The sequence below is a fragment of the Drosophila tropicalis genome, unplaced genomic scaffold (genome assembly GCF_018151085.1).
Source record: "Drosophila tropicalis isolate 14030-0801.00 unplaced genomic scaffold, ASM1815108v1 contig_593, whole genome shotgun sequence".
Taxonomy (NCBI): domain Eukaryota; kingdom Metazoa; phylum Arthropoda; class Insecta; order Diptera; family Drosophilidae; genus Drosophila; species Drosophila tropicalis.
The window spans coordinates 9175182-9194083 of record NW_027173070.1 but is presented as its reverse complement, the minus strand read 5'-3'; the positions used below and the strand labels follow the sequence as shown (position 1 = coordinate 9194083).

At 36.4% G+C, this 18902-nt stretch overlaps 2 protein-coding genes across 4 annotated transcripts in view; one reads left to right on the top strand and one right to left on the bottom strand.

Annotated features, from left to right (window-relative positions):
• Hs3st-A (Heparan sulfate 3-O sulfotransferase-A) overlaps positions 1-18902 on the bottom strand; it is a 55670-nt gene extending 36768 nt beyond the window's left edge. The window contains exons 1-2 of one of the 2 annotated variants that reach the window (XM_068291169.1): positions 18340-18902; positions 17773-18158 (exon numbers count right to left, since the gene is read on the bottom strand). The gene's annotated coding sequence lies outside the window, so the exon portion shown is untranslated. Of the gene's footprint in view, positions 1-17772 lie in introns of both variants that reach the window. The other variant, XM_068291168.1, reaches the window with a different exon arrangement.
• On the top strand, positions 1534-3984 carry List (Lithium-inducible SLC6 transporter). 2 transcript variants are annotated; one of them, XM_068289669.1, is made up of 7 exons: positions 1537-2194; positions 2254-2628; positions 2694-2883; positions 2940-3222; positions 3289-3465; positions 3555-3649; positions 3767-3984. In XM_068289669.1, exons 1-7 carry the CDS (start codon positions 1635-1637, stop codon positions 3830-3832), a joined length of 1746 nt encoding a protein of 581 aa, XP_068145770.1. In that variant the 5' UTR covers positions 1537-1634; the 3' UTR covers positions 3833-3984. The 2 variants fall into 2 exon arrangements, 1 of the variants encoding a protein (XP_068145770.1); XR_011032300.1 differs by lacking the exons at positions 3555-3649; positions 3767-3984 and having other exon boundaries at positions 1534-2194; positions 2980-3222; positions 3289-3427.

Below are 18902 nucleotides of genomic sequence, written 5' to 3'. Positions count from 1 at the left end.
GCTGAGCATGAAATATAAACTATTTTCAACCCCCTAAAAACGTGGGTCATTAGAATAAGATATTTTTAAGAACAATTGTCGCCTCCTAGAGTCTAAGAATTCTTTTATATACACATACGTTTTGTTAATAAAATCAGTTCATATTTTGAATTCAACAGATGAAGATGGTGTTTTAGTTTGCGGTGCTGAAACCCTATTCAAAGTGTTTATTATTTTGGAATTTCTAATGAGTTATTAGAACTTTGTATTTCTTGTCTTGTACAACAAAATGTACATTAATCTCCTTATTAATAGAATAAAGTTATCAATTATTTATTAATTAACAGAATACAACATTTGCTGTGCTTAAATATAGCAACAGATATTAAATTAATACAATTAGTTTACTTTTAATTCATACGACAAAATGTTTTTGCGTCATTCAGAGATGTTTACTTTAAGAATCTCTCAGTCAACTGTGATCATGAACAGGCAACACGAAATTTCACATGCAGACAACAATTATACAGTCTGCATCTGTCACGGTAGTCATAATGTTAAATGTGCATTAAAAATTAAATACAATTAACGTGGGCAAACAGTTCGACAAGTTGTATTAAAAAGCTGTCACTTATGAGACACATGAGGCGATATAAGTTTGCCTTATGGAAAATTATTATTATTATTATAGGTATGGGATATAGTTTTAAACTATCAACCTAACTATATTTTACAAGCACTGGCAACTAAGGCCTTCGGCTTAGACAAAAACTACATCCATACACTAGCCTGGGATTCGAACCCGGGTCAAACGACTGGGTCACTCTCAACAACTCATCTACAGAGGACTGCATATGGAAAATATGTTTATGAATTGCATGGTTTATCGTTTTTAAAACTTTGTGTTGATTAGCCAATTAAATTGAACTATATACTTATGTAAGTATATGAATGATAGGTCAAATTTAAAGTCAATGTAAGTAACTACATAGTTTAGCCTAATAACCCCTTATAGGATAGTTTCTTAGTCGATCAATGATAGTAAATCGAGGTACAAGGCTGATGTTCTCTAAGAAAATTTAACTCAAACTTAGCCATCTATTTAAATTAATTTGACATAAAGTTTAGGAGGACAACTCTTACTCATTTACTTATCAAAACATCATTAATCATATATTAATTGAATATATTCATAAAATTCAACATTTATTGTCCTATGTAATCAGATATTAGAAAAGTGACTCATGTATATACTAAACCACAGCGAATGTTCGTTTTAGTTCAAAGTAAATCTTTAATTAATTGCTTCCAATTTGTTTGTGTCTATCTCGTATATATTAATTTCACCATAAACCCACATGTCATCTTATCTGGTGTCTTGCTTTTGTCAATTTATTTGATTCTCGCATTTCATTCATTCAATTTGAACTAGTCATAAACACTTTGATGCTAATAAAAACTTATTCTCAAGCTATTTACACATTTTTCCGGCCATAAATTCATTACGAAAATGCACTTAGCACCTTACATTTTATTTAGCAGCATACAAACTGACCCAATCCAGATAAGCAGGAAAAGTAAATTTAAAAACTTGAGTGACTGAATGAGCGATTGAATGACACTGAAACTGGGTAAATGAATCTGTGCTATGACGGATGCGGTTAGTCGTTAGAGCGACCTCCAAGTGTGCACAGTTCGTCGATAAGATGCCACGTAAGCAGACGAAAATAGAGATCACCTCGAAGGCAATGCCGCCAACTGGAGCAGAACCAGAACAGTGGGGCAATGGCCTAGAATTTCTATTCTCTTGCATCTCGCTGTCAGTGGGATTGGGCAACATTTGGCGTTTTCCCTATGTGGCCTTTCAGAATGGTGGTGGAACCTTTGTGATACCCTATTTGATAGCCCTGCTAGTAATTGGACGTCCTGTCTATTATCTGGAGATATCCCTAGGACAATTTAGTGGAAGAGGAGTAATTAAAGCCTTCGACGCAGCTCCTGTGATGAAGGGTGTGGCTGCTGGTCAGGTGGTAGCCACGGCATGCAGCTTAACCTATTACTCCAGCATTATGGCGCTCACTTTGCGTTTTCTGGTGGCCTCATTTAGTTCTGTGTTGCCCTGGAGCTATTGCTGGCCCAGTTGGGGTGGAGATTGTCATGATGGACTGGAAGTGAATGCCACCGGAAAGTTATCCCCTGCCCAGTTGTATTTTGAGTAAGTTCAACGAAGAGATGGAAACTTTGATATACTAAGTTATTCTCTTTTCACTGTAGACGTGAAATCCTTCATGAGGTGGCAAATATTAATCAAGGGTTGGGTCTACCCAATTGGCAATTGATTGTCTGCCTGGCTGTGGCTTGGCTAGTTATTGGAGCTGTTCTCATACGTGGCATTAAGAGCAGTGGCAAAGTTGCCTATTTTCTTGGTGTATTTCCCTATGTGGTCCTGTTGATTCTGCTAATTAGAGCTGTTACCCTGCCAGGAGCCTGGGATGGCATTGTCTATTTCTTTAAGCCCCAGTGGCGGGAGCTTTTGAATCCCTTGGTTTGGTATGCTGCAGTTACACAAGTTTTCTTTTCGCTGGCTATTTGCTTCGGCACCTTGATAACTTATGCCAGCTATAATAATTTCAATCGAAACGTCTACAAGTGAGTCAATGTGGTTTCCTCATTTAAGACTATTTTGATTCCCAATGTTCCTTTTTTTTTATCAGTGACATTGTGATTATAACCACTATGGATTCATGCTCCTCCATTATAGCAGGTTGCATTACTTTTGGCATTCTGGGCAATTTGGCTAAGCAAACCGGCATCACAGATATTGGCAGTGTGGTGCAAGGTGGCGCTGGTTTGGCCTTTATCTCATATCCAGACGCTATAGCCAAATTTGAATATGTTCCGCAGGTAAGTTATCGAGAATATTTAGCGCCCTGGGCGCCCTAAAGCACAACTACCTAAAGATCTTTGCGGTCCTTTTCTTTCTCATGCTCTTTGTCCTAGGCATTGGCAGTACTGTGGGCATGGGCTCGTGCATTCTGCGTGTCATACGGGATCAGTTTGGTCCACGTGCAGGTCCCAGTTGGGTCCTCGCTAGCTCACTGTCTGCCCTGGGTTTCGCTGTGAGCATTGTGTATATGACACCAGGTGGACAATTTATATTGAGTCTTGTTGATTTCTATGGTGTATCGTTTACGGCCCTCATCTTGGCCATTGGTGAAATGTTGGCCATTGCCTGGATCTATGGTGAGTGATTAGTCTTAAAGCAAAAGTGACTTACTTAAAAGCCTAATCTTTCTCTCTCTCAATCAGGTGTTCAACGTTTCTGTGCGGATATCAAATTCATGATGGATATTGAGACGGGTTGGTATTGGCGTATTTGTTGGTCCTATATCACACCAGGCTTGATGTCGGCTGTTCTTGTCTATACTCTGCTCGATATGACTGCTGTAACCTACAAGGGAGTAGCCTATCCGACAATGGCTCACGGTAAGTTGGTAGAAGCAGAGCGGAATGGAAAAGAAGTCCTTAGGCAAAGTCTTAAACCTCATGCTTATCCCTTCATCTTTTTTGCGCAGTATTTGGCTGCCTTTTGGCTGCTTTGGGTCTAATTCAGTTGCCCGGTTGGGCACTCTACGCCATGTTCAAGCATCCCGGCGGCACCCTTTGGCAGGTGAGTCTGACCGTTTGTGTTTGTGTGTATGTATGTGTCTATCTGGGATAACATGAAAATCGTAATGCGCTTTTCTGCTTCTGTTTCATTTTTTTTTTTTCTTTTTTTTTGGTGTAGAAACTATGTGCAGCCAGCCGACCATCGGATACTTGGGGACCAGCCAATGCTCAAGTTGCCAACTAACCTAAAGGAAGAGCAAAAACAAAAACAACAATTGTTGCTCTTAAAGGATTTATTTGTTGTTTTCTTTTTATTCTTAGTGTATATGTATAATATTATATTGTTTAGAGACAAACAATGAGAATTCACTTGCAGGAAGCTGCAAGCAGTTTTAATTACCCCAGGGCGATGAAGTGTATAGAAAGGAATGAGAGAAGGGAGTAGAGAGAATCGGTTGGATGGGTAAACGGGGCGTGGCGCTGTTTGAAATGGCAGACATGTCGGCAATGCGGAAATGCGCAAATAGCAAATGAAACACTAAAGCCAACTGGAGAAGGGAACTGGAAGTGGAAACTTGCGAAGAGTCAGTGAAACGTAAATAAAACATTTTGTGATCCGTTGTTGTTGTTGTTCGACATTTTCATTTAGAAGAGCACAAGAAAACAAAACAAAAATGCCAAGGAAAATGAGGAAAAATGCTGAAAATGCGAAAAAAGCGGAGGCTGCAAATCAAAATGACTGAGACAAAGTTGAAAAGTAAATATGCAAAAGTCACAGAGAGCAAGTGAAAATGTTGCAATGCCTTTCAGATATATGACAGCGCATTTATTTACATGTAAATGTTTGTGTATGTGTGTGTTTGTGTGTGTGTCAAGTGTATGTTGACTTTGACTGACGTGTCGTTAGTGGATGAAGAGCTGGAAATCATTCTAACGTGGCGTGTGTGTTGTGCCGCATGGCACACCCACCGAAAAACGAAAAAACGAGAAACGAAAAAAAAAACGAGATATAGAAAGGAACTTTTGCGATTCTTTATTGCTTTAACGATGCGCGTAAATCTTGACATACTTTCAGCACCCCGCCCATTATTAGTAATGGTCAAAGGGCGCGCCCACTCACATCACTGTCAACATATAACTCTTGTCCTCTCACTCTCTCACCCAAACATCCACTCACCTACTCATTCACTCACTCACTCTGTTTCGCGCTGAAAAGTAGACTACACTTTTTTCATCGCCAGCTGCTCCGTATGCATTAGGCAAATACAGTGCTGGATTAAAAGACTGGCAACGCCATGCCAAAAAAATGGTTTACCATCTGCCAAAGCACAACAATATTTCAATTCTTAAATTTAATATTTAGAAAAGAAAGCACTTATAAGGGTTACATAGACTTATATGGAAAGAAAACGTATAACGTATACGCCGGGTATGCTGTACAATTTTTAGTTTTTACTTGAATAAAGACTTTAAAAATATGAAAGTAACTTTAATAAGGATTCTTGGGGAGATTTCGAGTTTTGTGAATATAAATTTAGCGTATAAAACTCAAAAAAAAAATGAAAAACAATTCATATCAAAGGAAAACCATTCTTCTTTTCGTCTTTAGCTCACTAAAAATCAACCAAATAGTGCAAGGCAAAATAAAAAGAGGACGACTAAAAGGTAGACACTGTGAAAATCTCTTTGTGATTCAAAATGAATCAGGAATGGGAATAAATAAAGATAAATATCTCAACTTAATGTGTTTTTACTTTTTAAAATGCCATTTATTTTCATTTTCAACTATTTTTTGTTTGCAAAAATAAGTTTAAAAGGTTTGAAACTCTGACTAAAAATTCAAAACTTTCTTGTAACCGCTCCTGTATATCCATGTATGTTAGTTATGCCTTCTGTCCAGCGTACGGACTTATGTAAAGTGGCTCTTCCCAAGCACTCCTTGCCTCCCTCTGTCTCTGTAACTCCATAAAGGATGATGATAATGATGATCATCAACTACCTGAAAACCAAATGACGAAAGCAGCTGCCAACTTGCTTCTAGTGCACGTCACTTGACATGACATTCCTCCATGTCTCTACCTTCTCTCTCACTCTTCGTTCTAACTCTCTGTATTCTCTTTTACTCTCCTCTCTCTCTCTATTCCTCTTTCTGTCTGCACTTAATATGTGTAAAGAAAAAAAAAAATGAAAAAATTCACAACCTGCATGTTGAACTGTCAGCATGGCGGAATTCGGGGGAGGAATTTATAGCCAAAAAAAGTTGTTGGTATGCACTTTATATATCGTACAACATGATTATTGGCTTAAAACTTGAAACGTTTATCGTGTTGGCTTATAATACTTTCTCTTCACCTCTCAATCACTCTATTTATCTTACTTTCCCTCTCGTTCATTCCTTCGCTTTCTCTCGATAAACCAATTTTTCCTGGTCTTGTAGACCTTTTGCTTCTGTCCAAAAGGACAACAAGTTAAGTTCGATTCGATTTCAATTCTGTTGAGGTGCATTTTTGTTCAAAAAAAGAAGAAAAAACAAAAGGATAATTGTTGGAGGGTGGATACGGGTATAATTGCTATGTCCTTAATAATTTGGCTAAAAGCCCAAACTTGCCTTTTAGCCCAAATTGATTTTACTTTTTTGTCTCTTTTTGTTTTTCGTTTTTTTTTTTCTTTTTCTGTGTGTATGGTTTGGGTTAATAAGATGTGATTAAAATTGTATTAGACTTGATTGGTAGCTTCTAAGCAATTACTCATTAAATCAATATAGATTTCTATCTCTTTCTCGGCTGACTCTCTCTCTCTCTCTTCGTTGTTTTGTGTGTCAGTCTTTCTGTTTCCTGTCTAGACAGCATAAATTTACGCGTAAATTCATCTTAACTAAGGCATTGTTCTTCTTCATTTTCTTTTGCTTTTATTATTATATAATTTATGTCATTTACGAGAGCATTTGCCGCTTATCAAAGTCACAATAAATTAATACAGAGTCCACCCACTCCATACCCCTCATTCCTCTGCCCAAAGTCTACCTTCATATACATCTTCATCTGGCATCTTCATTGCCAGTTCCAAACCAAGCAAAGCCAATTACGCTTATTACATAATTTAGAAGCAACAGCAGCCCACGCATCCTGTGAAGGGAAAGTGAGATAACCTGACAGCATAAACAACAACATTGTCAGCAGAAAACCGCGATAGCCGCAAGACGACCCAAGATACAAGGGGAGAGAGTGTGTTTTTGGGCAAGATTGCGTGGGAAGAGGTCGGCAAAGAGTATACAGGGCAGGGGAGGCGGTGGTCTAAAGCAAAAGTGAAAGTCGTCAGTTTTGTGGCTGAAAAGGCAAGTCAAACAATTAAGCGGCAGTCGAGTCCAGGCCAGAACTAAAAGCCTTAAGAGCTGATGGCGATTTTTAGATCAGAAATCCAAAGAACGCGAAAACACACCCTTAGCCGCAACGAAATTTCTATACCCTTTGTTAGCATACATGGCGTATGAGTAATACATTTCACAAGATGTCCCTCTTTTTCCTGCCTTCAAAGTGTTTACAGTTTAAACTAAGCTCACAAGGGCATATCTTTATTTAATCACATATTTCCACAGTATCGAGTGACATTTTTTAAATTATGAGTAATTTGATAAATTAGATAGCCGCTTAATGTAAACAGTGAAACCTTGATATAACAAAACTAAAGTCCTTCCATCGCTTTGAGTTTGTTTACATTTATTACTTTTTTCAAGAGACTTAACAAAGTATTAGCTGTATTGGGTTTTTCTTTATATGAAAGTTCTGTGTATCAAGTTTTTACTGTAGATAGGAATGTGCAGTGAACATCAAGAAAAGTGGTAATTTCTTTTTGAAAGTAAACGATCTTAGATATCTAAGCACAAAAGTGATTCATACGATCAAATTAGGTCAATACAGAGACTTCCCTCTCTTTAGAAAGAAGGAAAAGGGTTTTAAGAATAAAATGTAAAAAAGTTACTAACTCTCTATTGGAATGGCTATACTTCCCTTTTGCTAGGGTAGATAAGAAAGGAGCTACTTTCGCTCGTTCACATTGACCACTCCTCTATAAGCTTTATATATCTATTAGGTATGCCACGCTGATAATAGACAGTCCAACATACATATAACCCAAGGTTAAAGTCAGAAGTCTAAATAGGCAGCGAAGTGTTGAACAACTTTTTGGCTCCTTTTCAAGAAAATAAAAAAAGGAGTTCCCAATGGTTCCCAAAATATGTGTGTGTGTGTGTGACTGCTAATGCGTGTTTATGTCCCAGGATGTCTCAGGATATGGCTATACATATGTATAGCTCAATGTGTGTGTGTCTGTGTTTGTGTTTGTGTGTATGCGTGCGACAGTGAAATCCTATTAAGAAGTTTTCTATCGCAAATTAAAATCTAAATACGCTAACAAAATGATGGCGACGTCTGCGCCACGGGGCAACCAGAACAAGAAGCAAAAAACAAAAAGAAAACCTGACAACCAGGTTGAACAAAGACTTGCCACGCCCCCAACCATCTAGCAAACTCCTCTTTTGAGTTGTGTCTGTCTGCTTACAGTTTGAATTATAAGCCAAAGCGCAAATTTAATAAAGGTTGTCTCTAAATACGAGACAAGGACAATTTCCTCACCCGGCACCCCGTCCATTCATTCATCCAACCCCCACTTGGCCATAGAATTCTCAGGCTTTTTCTAGTTTCAGCTAGACTATGACAATGTCAAAGAGTTTGGTGCACGCAATGTGGGCGTGGTGGCTTGACAGGACCAGCCCACCTGCGACGCCAATGACAATGTTGACGGCAAAGTTTTCGCCTGGCAAATGGCAAAGAAAAGTAAGAAAACAAAGAGAAAAAAAAAACAAAGTTTTCCTTTTCTTTCTGTTGTTGTTGCTGTTGTTTTGGTTGTTGGCTTATTCCACATCCACTTTCTCGTTTCCTTTCCTAGCCTTTTCGTTGTTGTTTCTTTTTTTATTTCTTTTTTTGGTTTTCTTTTTCCTTAAGCCCTTTATTAAATTGTGGAGCCCCAACAACAATTGACAGCAAAACAAACGATTGTCATTGTCAAGTGTGTGCGTCAACCTTTGAACCATATCCTGGTTCAAGTTCTAGCCCCATCAGTCGAGGGTCCGGCTGCTGGTCCCTAGTCCTTGTTCTTATCCTGGACACTCTGCCTGCTTTTTGCTTTATGGCATGTCAAGTATTTTGTGTGTGTGTGTGTGTGTGCGCCTTTTGTTGTGCGGTGTCCCCTGCTCAGAGTCAGTTTAAATTGAATTGTTAATTCGGCCAACCCTTTCTGTCCATCCACCCATCCATCCCTCCTTCGTGTGCCAGCAAATGTATTGGCCACAATTTTTATTCTCTCGTTGAACCCTTTTCCTTTACTTTACTTGACTTGAAATACCCAGTGTCAAGAAGGGCTAAAAATGGGTATCCTAAGGTATGCCAAAGAAAATGTTAAGAAGTTACAACTTGAACTTGAACTTGAGTTTGAAGTTTACTTAAGTAAATTTTTGGGAAACTTTATTTCTAAGTACAAAGTTGTCGTAGAGGAAAAATTTTAAATGGAATTTGAAAACAAATTAATTGTAAAATATATTTTTGTAAATAATTAAATGCTACAAATCAAAGTTAAGAGATTATTTTTTCATGTTTGTCATATTCTTAAGGCTTAAAAATTATATTAATACTATTACATAAACAAGTTGTTAAATGGCCATATTAATTTGGTATAGCTAAAATACTGTAGATTAATCTTTAAAACTCAACTTTTTACCTATTTCTTTTCGGTAAAAGGTATCTCTAGTCCTTCTACCACTTTCGAATATATGTTTTGTATACATAATTTTTTATTTTCAGTTTTTTGGTCATAGTTTCTTCTACGTTTTGTTTTGGCCTTTGTTGCCTTGTGCAAACATTCACTCTGGCAGTGACAACAATTGGTCAAACAACAAAATAGCAACAACAACAACATTCTAAAAGCAACATTGCAACATCCGTTTTAACAAGTCACAGGCAGGAGTAATAGTTGAACTGAAAGAATTTTAATATACCCATAGAATCGGGATGCAGGAACAACAGACCAAAAAAAAAAAGAAAGCATTTCTCTCTATCTGAACTGGCAGCTTCTATTATTATTTCCAGCTGACATTTGCATATACCACTTTCGTGTGGACGGGGCAGTGAGTCTGCGTTTTCTATCCACATTGTTCCCATCCGCTTTGCTCTTTGCTTTCATTGTTTGCATTTCACTGCTGCTGCTTTTGCTGCTCGATTCGTGCTACGCCTTGTGGCATGGTTCTCGACGCATAAATCAAGCGCCAAGCACAAATATTTTCCAAGTGACAACAAATATATAATGATGACCAGCGCTCTTCATGCCCTCATGCCGTGGCACTTCACGTAGCGCACCTGCCAGGTGCACGGGGATTACTATGCAGGACTCGGACTAAACCCTGGACTAGAGCTTTCGTGTTGACTCTGGCTCGTTGGTGGCTGGTGGGGGGCCCACATCTACTGCAGTTGCCTGCCCGTGCACTGATTATACTCTAACCCAAACATCAGCACAATGTGCTTAGACAGTTTCATCGAGTTGTAAAAATAATGAATTTCCATTGAAAGTTTTCTGTTAGTTCAGAATGTCATTAAAACAAATGGTGATTGGATTCAATGACAACATTGGCAAGAGTTTTGTGGCCGACTATGCAAACAACATATAAAAAATAATGCAAATTGCTGGCAAGAACTAACAATGAAAGAAATATTGGAATTCTAAGAATTTTTACAAAAGGGATCAGTGCCATCTTTTAATCCTTTTCAGAGACTTTATATTAGTTTAGAATTCAGTTTTATTGTGAATACTTTTGCATGGAGTGTTTCAATACAAAATATAAAGTCTTTAAGCTAACTAAGAACCAAAAACTCTCTTTTGTCTGATAATGAAATCAAAAGCTTTGCTCAATTAAGTTAAGTTATAATTCTCAACTAGTTTTAGCAATGAAGAAAGATGACAATTGCAAACTTTTGCCAAGTTAGAAAAAACAAATCTCACTCACTTCATTTTCTGTAAATATCTATAAAAAAAAACCCCAAATGAATGTAAAATATATATTTCGACATGACCTAAAAACCATTGACAAGCTTTAAAGAATAACTCGTAATGTTTTTACAACCTAAAAATTGAATTTATTCTTCTTTAAAGTGATTTAGTTGAAAATCTAATTCAAAATGCAGACACCTGCAAACAGTTGACTATTAAATATTTATAGAATAATGTGTTTGGATTGACAAACAAAATAACTAAACCACTTTAAGAAGTATTTTAAAGTGAAGTAACACTGAAATCTATAAATTTGATGAGCTTAGGATATACAAATGTATTTTCATTTAATTTTTATTAAATTTCTAGTTGAAATAACTTTCTATTTGAAGGAAGTAAAGTTTGAAATATTAAGAAATAACAATGCAAAACTTTGTTAGAACTTTCGGGTCACTTAATAACCTCATATATGTCATGCAATAGTGGTTAGTAATACAGATTAATGTAGGCCATTTAAATGGACCAATATTGTTTTAAGTTATAAGCAATCAATAATTAACATGACCCTATCCCAACCGTAGAATACAACATGCAAAGTCAAAGGTTTAAACTTGAAATTTTGGAGCTATAAATATTTTTGGAATATTTTGTAGCCGATAAATGGTTAAAACATAGTTTGAAATGCCAACCAAACATTCCAAAAGATCTTCATAGTTTTTAGAATACTTTGAGCGTTAAGTTCAAGACATTTTATACCTAATCTAAAGAACCTTTAGCTGAAGCAATAATGCAAAACTGAAACTAAGAAATCGAAGTACATAGTATAAAAATATAAGTTTCATAAGACCAACCACATATAGTAGTTGAGTGACTAGAAAAAATGTAGCTTACTTCGACGAATTTCTGTCAACACTTTGTAGAGCATTTCCCTTATCGACTTGTACTTAATAAAATATTCTTGGCTGTTCTACAAAATGAAAAAAAAATGATTCTCTTTGGCCATTGCGACGTTGCGGCTTGCGCTTTGCTGATTTCGTTTTTGATTACAGCAAATTGTTTTTACTAGTCGCTTTTCTTTCGCAAATTTTCCCCATTTTCTCTGGCTCACTCTTTCTCTTTCATTTGAATACAGTTCTTTTTTGTTTTTGTGATTTGTTTCTGCGTCTTTGGGTTGATTTTGTGCAGTTTTCTGCACTGTTGATTTGCATTTTTCCTCGCCTGCCCCCTAACTCCTAACTACCAAGCTTTAACATGACCCCATCTGAAACCTAGCTGAACCTACCCCACATCATTCACTAGGACATTTATTAAAGCTTTATGTAGCTAGCTAGATACAATAAATAGTTGTCCAGGTTAAGTCCCTAATTACTTTAACCATTTGATAAGTTCTATGCAAATATAAATTGCGTGTCCTAAACTCTATGGATTCACATTAAATATTGATGAATGTTTTTGTTGGTCTTGTAATTTGAGAGCTTTAAATAAATGAATAAACAGTTACACAATTGGGATTTCACTTTTATGTATAGTTGATGACCAACGCCAATGTTGGCCATGATGATGATGATGATAATGATGATGATGATGGCAAATATTAGATTAGACCACAAAATTTTGTTATTTGGTTTTTTGTTTGGATCGTTAGTTGTTTTATTTATAGAGTAGTGGTAACAACAACAACAACAAAATAGCTGTTGAAGTTTGGTTGCATTTGCTCTGGCCGCAAACTAATTGCATTTTATATAAAACATTCACATAGAAGTTGTTGTTGTTTTTCTGATTGCCAGAAGCAGTAATTAACAAGTTTTTTGAGGCACAAGTTTTTAATGAAATTGTACCCTTTGGTTTGTGCCAATTCGTTTTTTTGCCGGGTCAAATGTGAAGAACTAATGAGCAACTACCAGTTAGAACTGAACTCTTCCCTCTCCCACTCTTCTACGCCTTTTGCACTTTATGCCAAAACTGACAACTTCAATTATATATACTGTCCTGAATTTTGATGATTTGGCTTTTTGCCCTAAAAAAATTGACAAGTTGACATTATGCTTATGAATATTTCCTTTGACTGCATTTCAAATATCAATTTCTACATGAAAAGTATTCTATATACATACATCCATATGGGGGAAAAAAACGTTACCAAAGAGAGGGCAAAGAGTCAGTGTGTGTGGGGGAGTGTGTGGAGGTTATAACCGATTACCTGGGCTCAGGGATTGGGCGTGGATCAACTCAGCAATTTGCTTCTGATAACAACAATCATACACACATCATATGTATTGTGTGTGCGTAGACTTATGTCATATTCATGGACAGGAACACGCACATACTCGCACACACACACACTGTGCCACGCCCCAACGCCCATACACATTGAAGCACATTTCGATTAAACAAACCTACTCAAATATGCAATGACATTGAGGCAAAGGCAACTCAGCAGCAACCAGAAGCAAGCCGCAAGCAGGGCAAAAAACCAAAAAAAAAAAAAAAGAAAAAGAAAAGTTCAAATGGGCGGCAATGGGAGGCCAAACACAATGATATATTGCAAGCGAAATGACATTGAATATATGTAGTTAAAAGTACAGTAAATACATTTTGCCATACTAAGTAAAAACTTTAGTAAAAGTGAATCTTGGACTCAGATATACTTATGTATAATATGTAATCGAAAACCTTAATAAATCAAAACCTTGTACTTTAAAGTCCTGTAAATCATTACAAATGGTATTCGTTTTTTATCGAGCCAAAAACAATTAATTAGACTTAACTGTATTTACAGATAAATTATGATTATGATTCACTTAAAAAATTAATCAAGATATATATATTATTTCAGTTATAAATATCCATAATAGTTTTATGTATTAAATCACAAAAATCATAAATAATTTTGGAAAAAACGATAACAATTTAGAGATAACCAATTTGCATAACAGATTATGGTTTAAGGATCTTAAAAAATATTATTCCTAAGATAGAAATTCGAAAAAGCTATAGAATAAGTTCGAACATAAGTCGAACAGATTCGAAAACAATTGGAAACCAGGTCGAAAAGAAGTCGTTAGAAAGTCTAAAAGAAATCGGGAAATCAATCAAAAAGATATCGAAAACTAAATCGCAAAGAAGTTAAAGGCAAAGATTTCAAAAGAAAGTGAAAAGAAATTAAAGCAACTTTGGAAAACAAGTCCATAAAAAGAGTCGAATAATTGTCAAAATACTTGCCAAAAGAAAAAGTAGATAAAAAATTTATAATTTGGCACTACCTTAAAAATCTAGATAAATTTAAGAGCAACCCTAAAACAAGTCTTTCTTGCTTACTTAGCATTGCTTAGGGTTCACTTTAGCCATGGATTACTGTGCTTGCATTACACTAAACAAAGGATATGAACTTGAGTAATTAAAGTAAGGGGAGAAGCAGAAGAAACCTAAAATTTTGTTGACTGCAATTATATAACGGGATTCAGTTGGCGCTAGTGTTGCAAATGTCAACTGCAAAATGCATGCAACATGGCCCGGTTGAACAGTTCTGGCAATGCTCAAGGATGCACAAACACACACACATAGAGAGACAAACATACAAGCACACACATGCAGAGAGAGAGTGAGAGAGAGAGAGCGGTAGTTATCCTGCTTGCGTAACGTAAAAGTAGCCTTGAACTGCAGTCGTGCGCTTTCAATGGATTTGCATTCGAAGCTCAACACGCGCGGCGGCCACTGCCTACCTACTCTCTCTCTTTCTCTCTCTCTCTGTCTCTCTCTTTCACTCTCAAGGTCACGCGACGCCTACAATCACCCACACACACACACACACACTAAAATATGGGGCAGCAGCCAGAACTGAATTGCATGCCCCCCTAAGAGCTGCCACAAAAGACCTTACATAAAATGGCAAAAAAAAAAAAAACGACAAGATTGGTTAGCAGAAAAAAAAAATTCACAGCAAATGTCATGAAACTGTCACCAAGTTGTCTTCTAATTGCCACTTGAGGCGGCAGCGCTAGCAGAAACAGGGACAGACACACAGAACCATTCAAGGACCAAGGGGAAAATGTCATGCAATTGGATTAGCTATTGGCCCAGCTACATAGCTAAATTCCGAGCTTGGAAAAAAAAAACTCAAACTTGAAGAGTTAAACCAAGAAAAACATTCAAAAGAAAATCAAGACACAACACAAGGAGATGGCAAAAAAAGCAAAGGAAAACTTTCAAGGAAAGTTACTATCAAAAGGAATCATCAAAAGGAGTAATCAAGTGAAATGAACTAAGACATAATACATATACAAAAACAAGAACAAACCGTTCTTGTAACCTTCAAGTTAAATGTAGAATGAGGAAAATGCATAAATAAAGAGTGTAAAGTAAAGAAAATATTCACCATAAAATCAATATACAAATGCATATATGTACATATGTTTATGTAGGCACTCAAAAGAATGGGATTTTCAAATACAATGTATAAATATTAAATATTCATGTGACTCATCAGTTTAAAGTAAGTATGCCAAATATTTACAAATATTATAGAAAATTGATTATTTCAACTTTCAAGACATTTGAAATTTTGTAACAAAAACTTTATATTTTCTTTATATTTTTCAAATCTTTACTTTTATATCCAAATCATTTGTCAGGCTAGAAGCCATCAGAAGTCAAAGCCAGTAACTGTTTTAATATTTTGCAAACATTTCATATTTTATTCTATTCTATATTCTATCAGATCATCAGACGGATCTAGGGCTGTAAAGTTGAACCCTTAAAGTATGCAATAAGCAGCCTAGGAATGCGTCTTATCAAGCATTCCAAGAACTTTTCCAATCTACTGTGCTTATCTTCAATCTTCAATGCAAATAATGTTTATAGAGTCTTTTTAAACTGCAAAACATGCGAAAAGCTATGAATTTATTGAAAACAATGAATATTATATTGCACATTGCATACTTTAGAGGGCATGTGACAGCTCTAGATGCGCCAATGGTTGGGATACATCTTTTTTAAAATTTTTAAAAGCCACATATTATTGGTATTATTAGTAACTTTATAAAATATAGAGTTGTAAACTACATTCATTTAGTAGCCGGTGATTCGAACCGGAAACCTCGTTTAGTTTAGTTGCCTAGTTGAGTAACAATTAGTATAAAGTACATCTATTTATAGAGGAATAATAATAATCTTAAGTGTATTGTAGTCTATGCTACAAGTTTATACATACAAATAAGTTTTAAGTTATATCTTACTCTATATTTTATTAATCAGTTATAGAGCGAGATAGCAGTTGATCATAGCAGGATACGCATATTTCTAATAGAAAATAAAGATTGAATAGAAACTTTAAATTTTAATGAAAGGCTCTGCAGAATCAAACGTGTTTCATTCGCTTTACTAGTAAGATTAGAAAATATTACTAAACTAAACTTTTGAAGGACAGTTAACTAAGATATTCAATCAAAGACTCAGTAGAGAGTAGTATAAAATATTCCTACTTCATTTTTCTTAACCACATAGTAATGCATGATTTGGACATATAAATCCAATTTCATTCGAAGTCAAACACATTTATTTAGCACCATTTTGAAATTTTATATCCCATCTCTAACGACAAGCTAGTGATCTGATCCGAACCCGGCAAAGTCCTTGAATGCTCTCAATGGGAATACTGTTAAATGCCATGACATTTGGCTAAGTGGTTGGTAAAGTGAATTCTTTTTTTAATGTAAGTATGTATGTTTTGTCAAAGGGCATGTCACATTAGTAGTTGGTGTTTTTTTATAACTTGACTTGTTTTGGCTTTTCATTGCTTTATCTCTAGTTACAATCATTTGAGATAAAAATTAAAATATATTCTCATATGGTTGAATGTTATACTTTAATCAATTTGAAGTGGAATCTAACGTGGGAATTGGAATTTGAATAGAGTGCAAAAGATAAACCTCTAACTCAAAAGTTCTAGAAACCTTACTTATCTGGAAATTATGATTATATAAATCTAACTTTGCATTCTAGATTAATAAACCGTCTTCTTCATATTAATATTAAGAAATGTTAATTATGCAAATTCTTGAACCGTTGCCATGAAAATAGTTTGACTTTTGCCTGACAATGTTATTAAGTAATTTCATTCAATATTTCTGCATATTTTTGTTTGCTTTTAAAGCTTTCCACTTAACTAACTCAGTGTGTTTAATATGAAATAATTTTCATGTTTACTCCAAGCTTTTTGCATCTCTAATTAAGAATGAAAGTTTACTCGCTCTATGTTTCTCTGTTTCATTCTCGCCAACTCTCTGATTCGCTCCAAGTCTGTCTAATGAATATTTAGATGCTTTTCTATGCTAAAACAAAGCTGCCCTCGCATTTGCCGCTGCTCTTCTGCCCACTTTGTCCTCGTCCTTGCCAAGGAGAAACACAAACAGAGAACGTTGTAACTTCGCTTGGCCATTTAATGCCCTTTCCGTTTTGCTTTTGCTTTTTTGCCATACATACATATATACCTATGTATATTCCTGCCCTTAGGAACTCCCGACATTTGGTTATGCTGGCAGCTCTTTCATTTGCTTTTTACCATTGCCCTAGCAGCAGTCGCTGCTGTCGTTGCGTCGTGTGCAAGTTGGCCATAAAAATGGAGTAACATTTATGACCCACATCAGGCAACACTCACACTCACACACACATACAAATATTCAGGGAAAAAGCAACGCAGAACTGCTTGTTGGACTCAAAGGGGGCTCTGCTGCCAACGTCAGCATCGACGTCAGCGTCGCCTGCAAGCGTAACTTTCCCAAGGATATTTTATTTTACTGTTATTCCATTTGGCATTTCGCTCTCCCCTTTTTTTTTTGGTATTTTTTCTTCTTTCGCTGTTATTGCTCCTTTCGGCATTCGACGTTTACTTTTCGACTCCTAGCAAATGCGCGTATCCATGTGTTGGATTCATTTTATTTTTATATATATTTTACTTTGCTTTTTTGTTCAACTCAAACAGACATTTTGCCAGTGAGACAGTGAGAGATAGAGAAAGGGAGAGAATGTAAGATTTTCAAGGACAAATATGCGTATCCTTTCCACCCGCACCGCCGACTACCCCTAAATAGCCACTGAATAGCAATCTTCTCTCTCTGTTTCTCTGTTTTAAAACCCTTTCATGTGACTTACCCTTTTTTTGTTGTTCGTTTGTTTTTGCGCCATTAAGTATGCTACATATTTGTGCTCACATGCTAAGGATGTGTACGCTGCACCTGCATGGATGGCGCCGCCACCTGCCCGCCACCAACCACCTCCAACTCCACCTCCACTGCTCGCCGCCTTTGGCGTTTCTCGTCTTGCCTTTGCCGCTTTGACCCAGTTCGCTTTGTTTTGCGTGTTTATCTCGTTTTTGTAGTCCTAGTCCAGGCGGCTGCGGCTGCTGCTGCTGCTGCTACGGATACGGCTGCGGCTGATGTTGCCGCCACTTTTTGTTGCATGCCTCTTGATATTGCTTTTCTTTTTGGCCGTGTTGCCGTTGCCGCTGTTGTTGTTTTTCTTTTTTAAATTCTGACCGACTTTGAAAACAAGCCAAGAAGCACGCACACACACACACACAGAGATAGAAAAAGAGAGAGAGCGAGAGAAAAAATAAAAGGCCAGGCGGCTAGAGTAAAATTAAAAATTTAGAACTCAGCTCAAAAGTATGCTATGGCAAGAAATTTATTGCACTTTTGCTTCGCTCACAAAATTCTATACCGTTAAATTTCACTTTATTTCTTCTTGTTGTTCTTCTTCTTCTTCCTCTACGTCTTTTGCTTATTGTGTTGCTGTTGCTAATTTTGTTACTTTCACTTTGTTTGAAAGGCTTTCACCGCCATAAACAAGCACGAGTGCGTGCATGTGTGTGTGGCTGTGTCTGTATGTGTGCGTATGTGAAACACACGTGTGCGTTGAGGTGTATTGTGTGTGTGTGTGCGTCGACATTGATTTTTCGTTTTAATTCAACTTTAATTTCACTTCAATTTATGTCCATTTTCTCTGTGTTGTGTGTGTTTTTGATGTCCTCTTCTTCTTATTTTTCGTTTGCTATTTTCATTTGTGCACCATTTCACTTGGAATTTGAAGCTTTATTTTTTTTTTTTTTTTTTTTTCGGTTTTATGTTTTCTTTTGCGCGCGCGTGCTTAACATTTGTATGAGCGTATATACATTGCCAGAGTGTGTGTGTGTGTTGTGTGTGTGTTTTGTATGTGTTTGTATGGTAACGTTTTTAAGGATTTTTGTTTAGCGCTGCGCACGCGATCCGCTCGCCGCAACACTT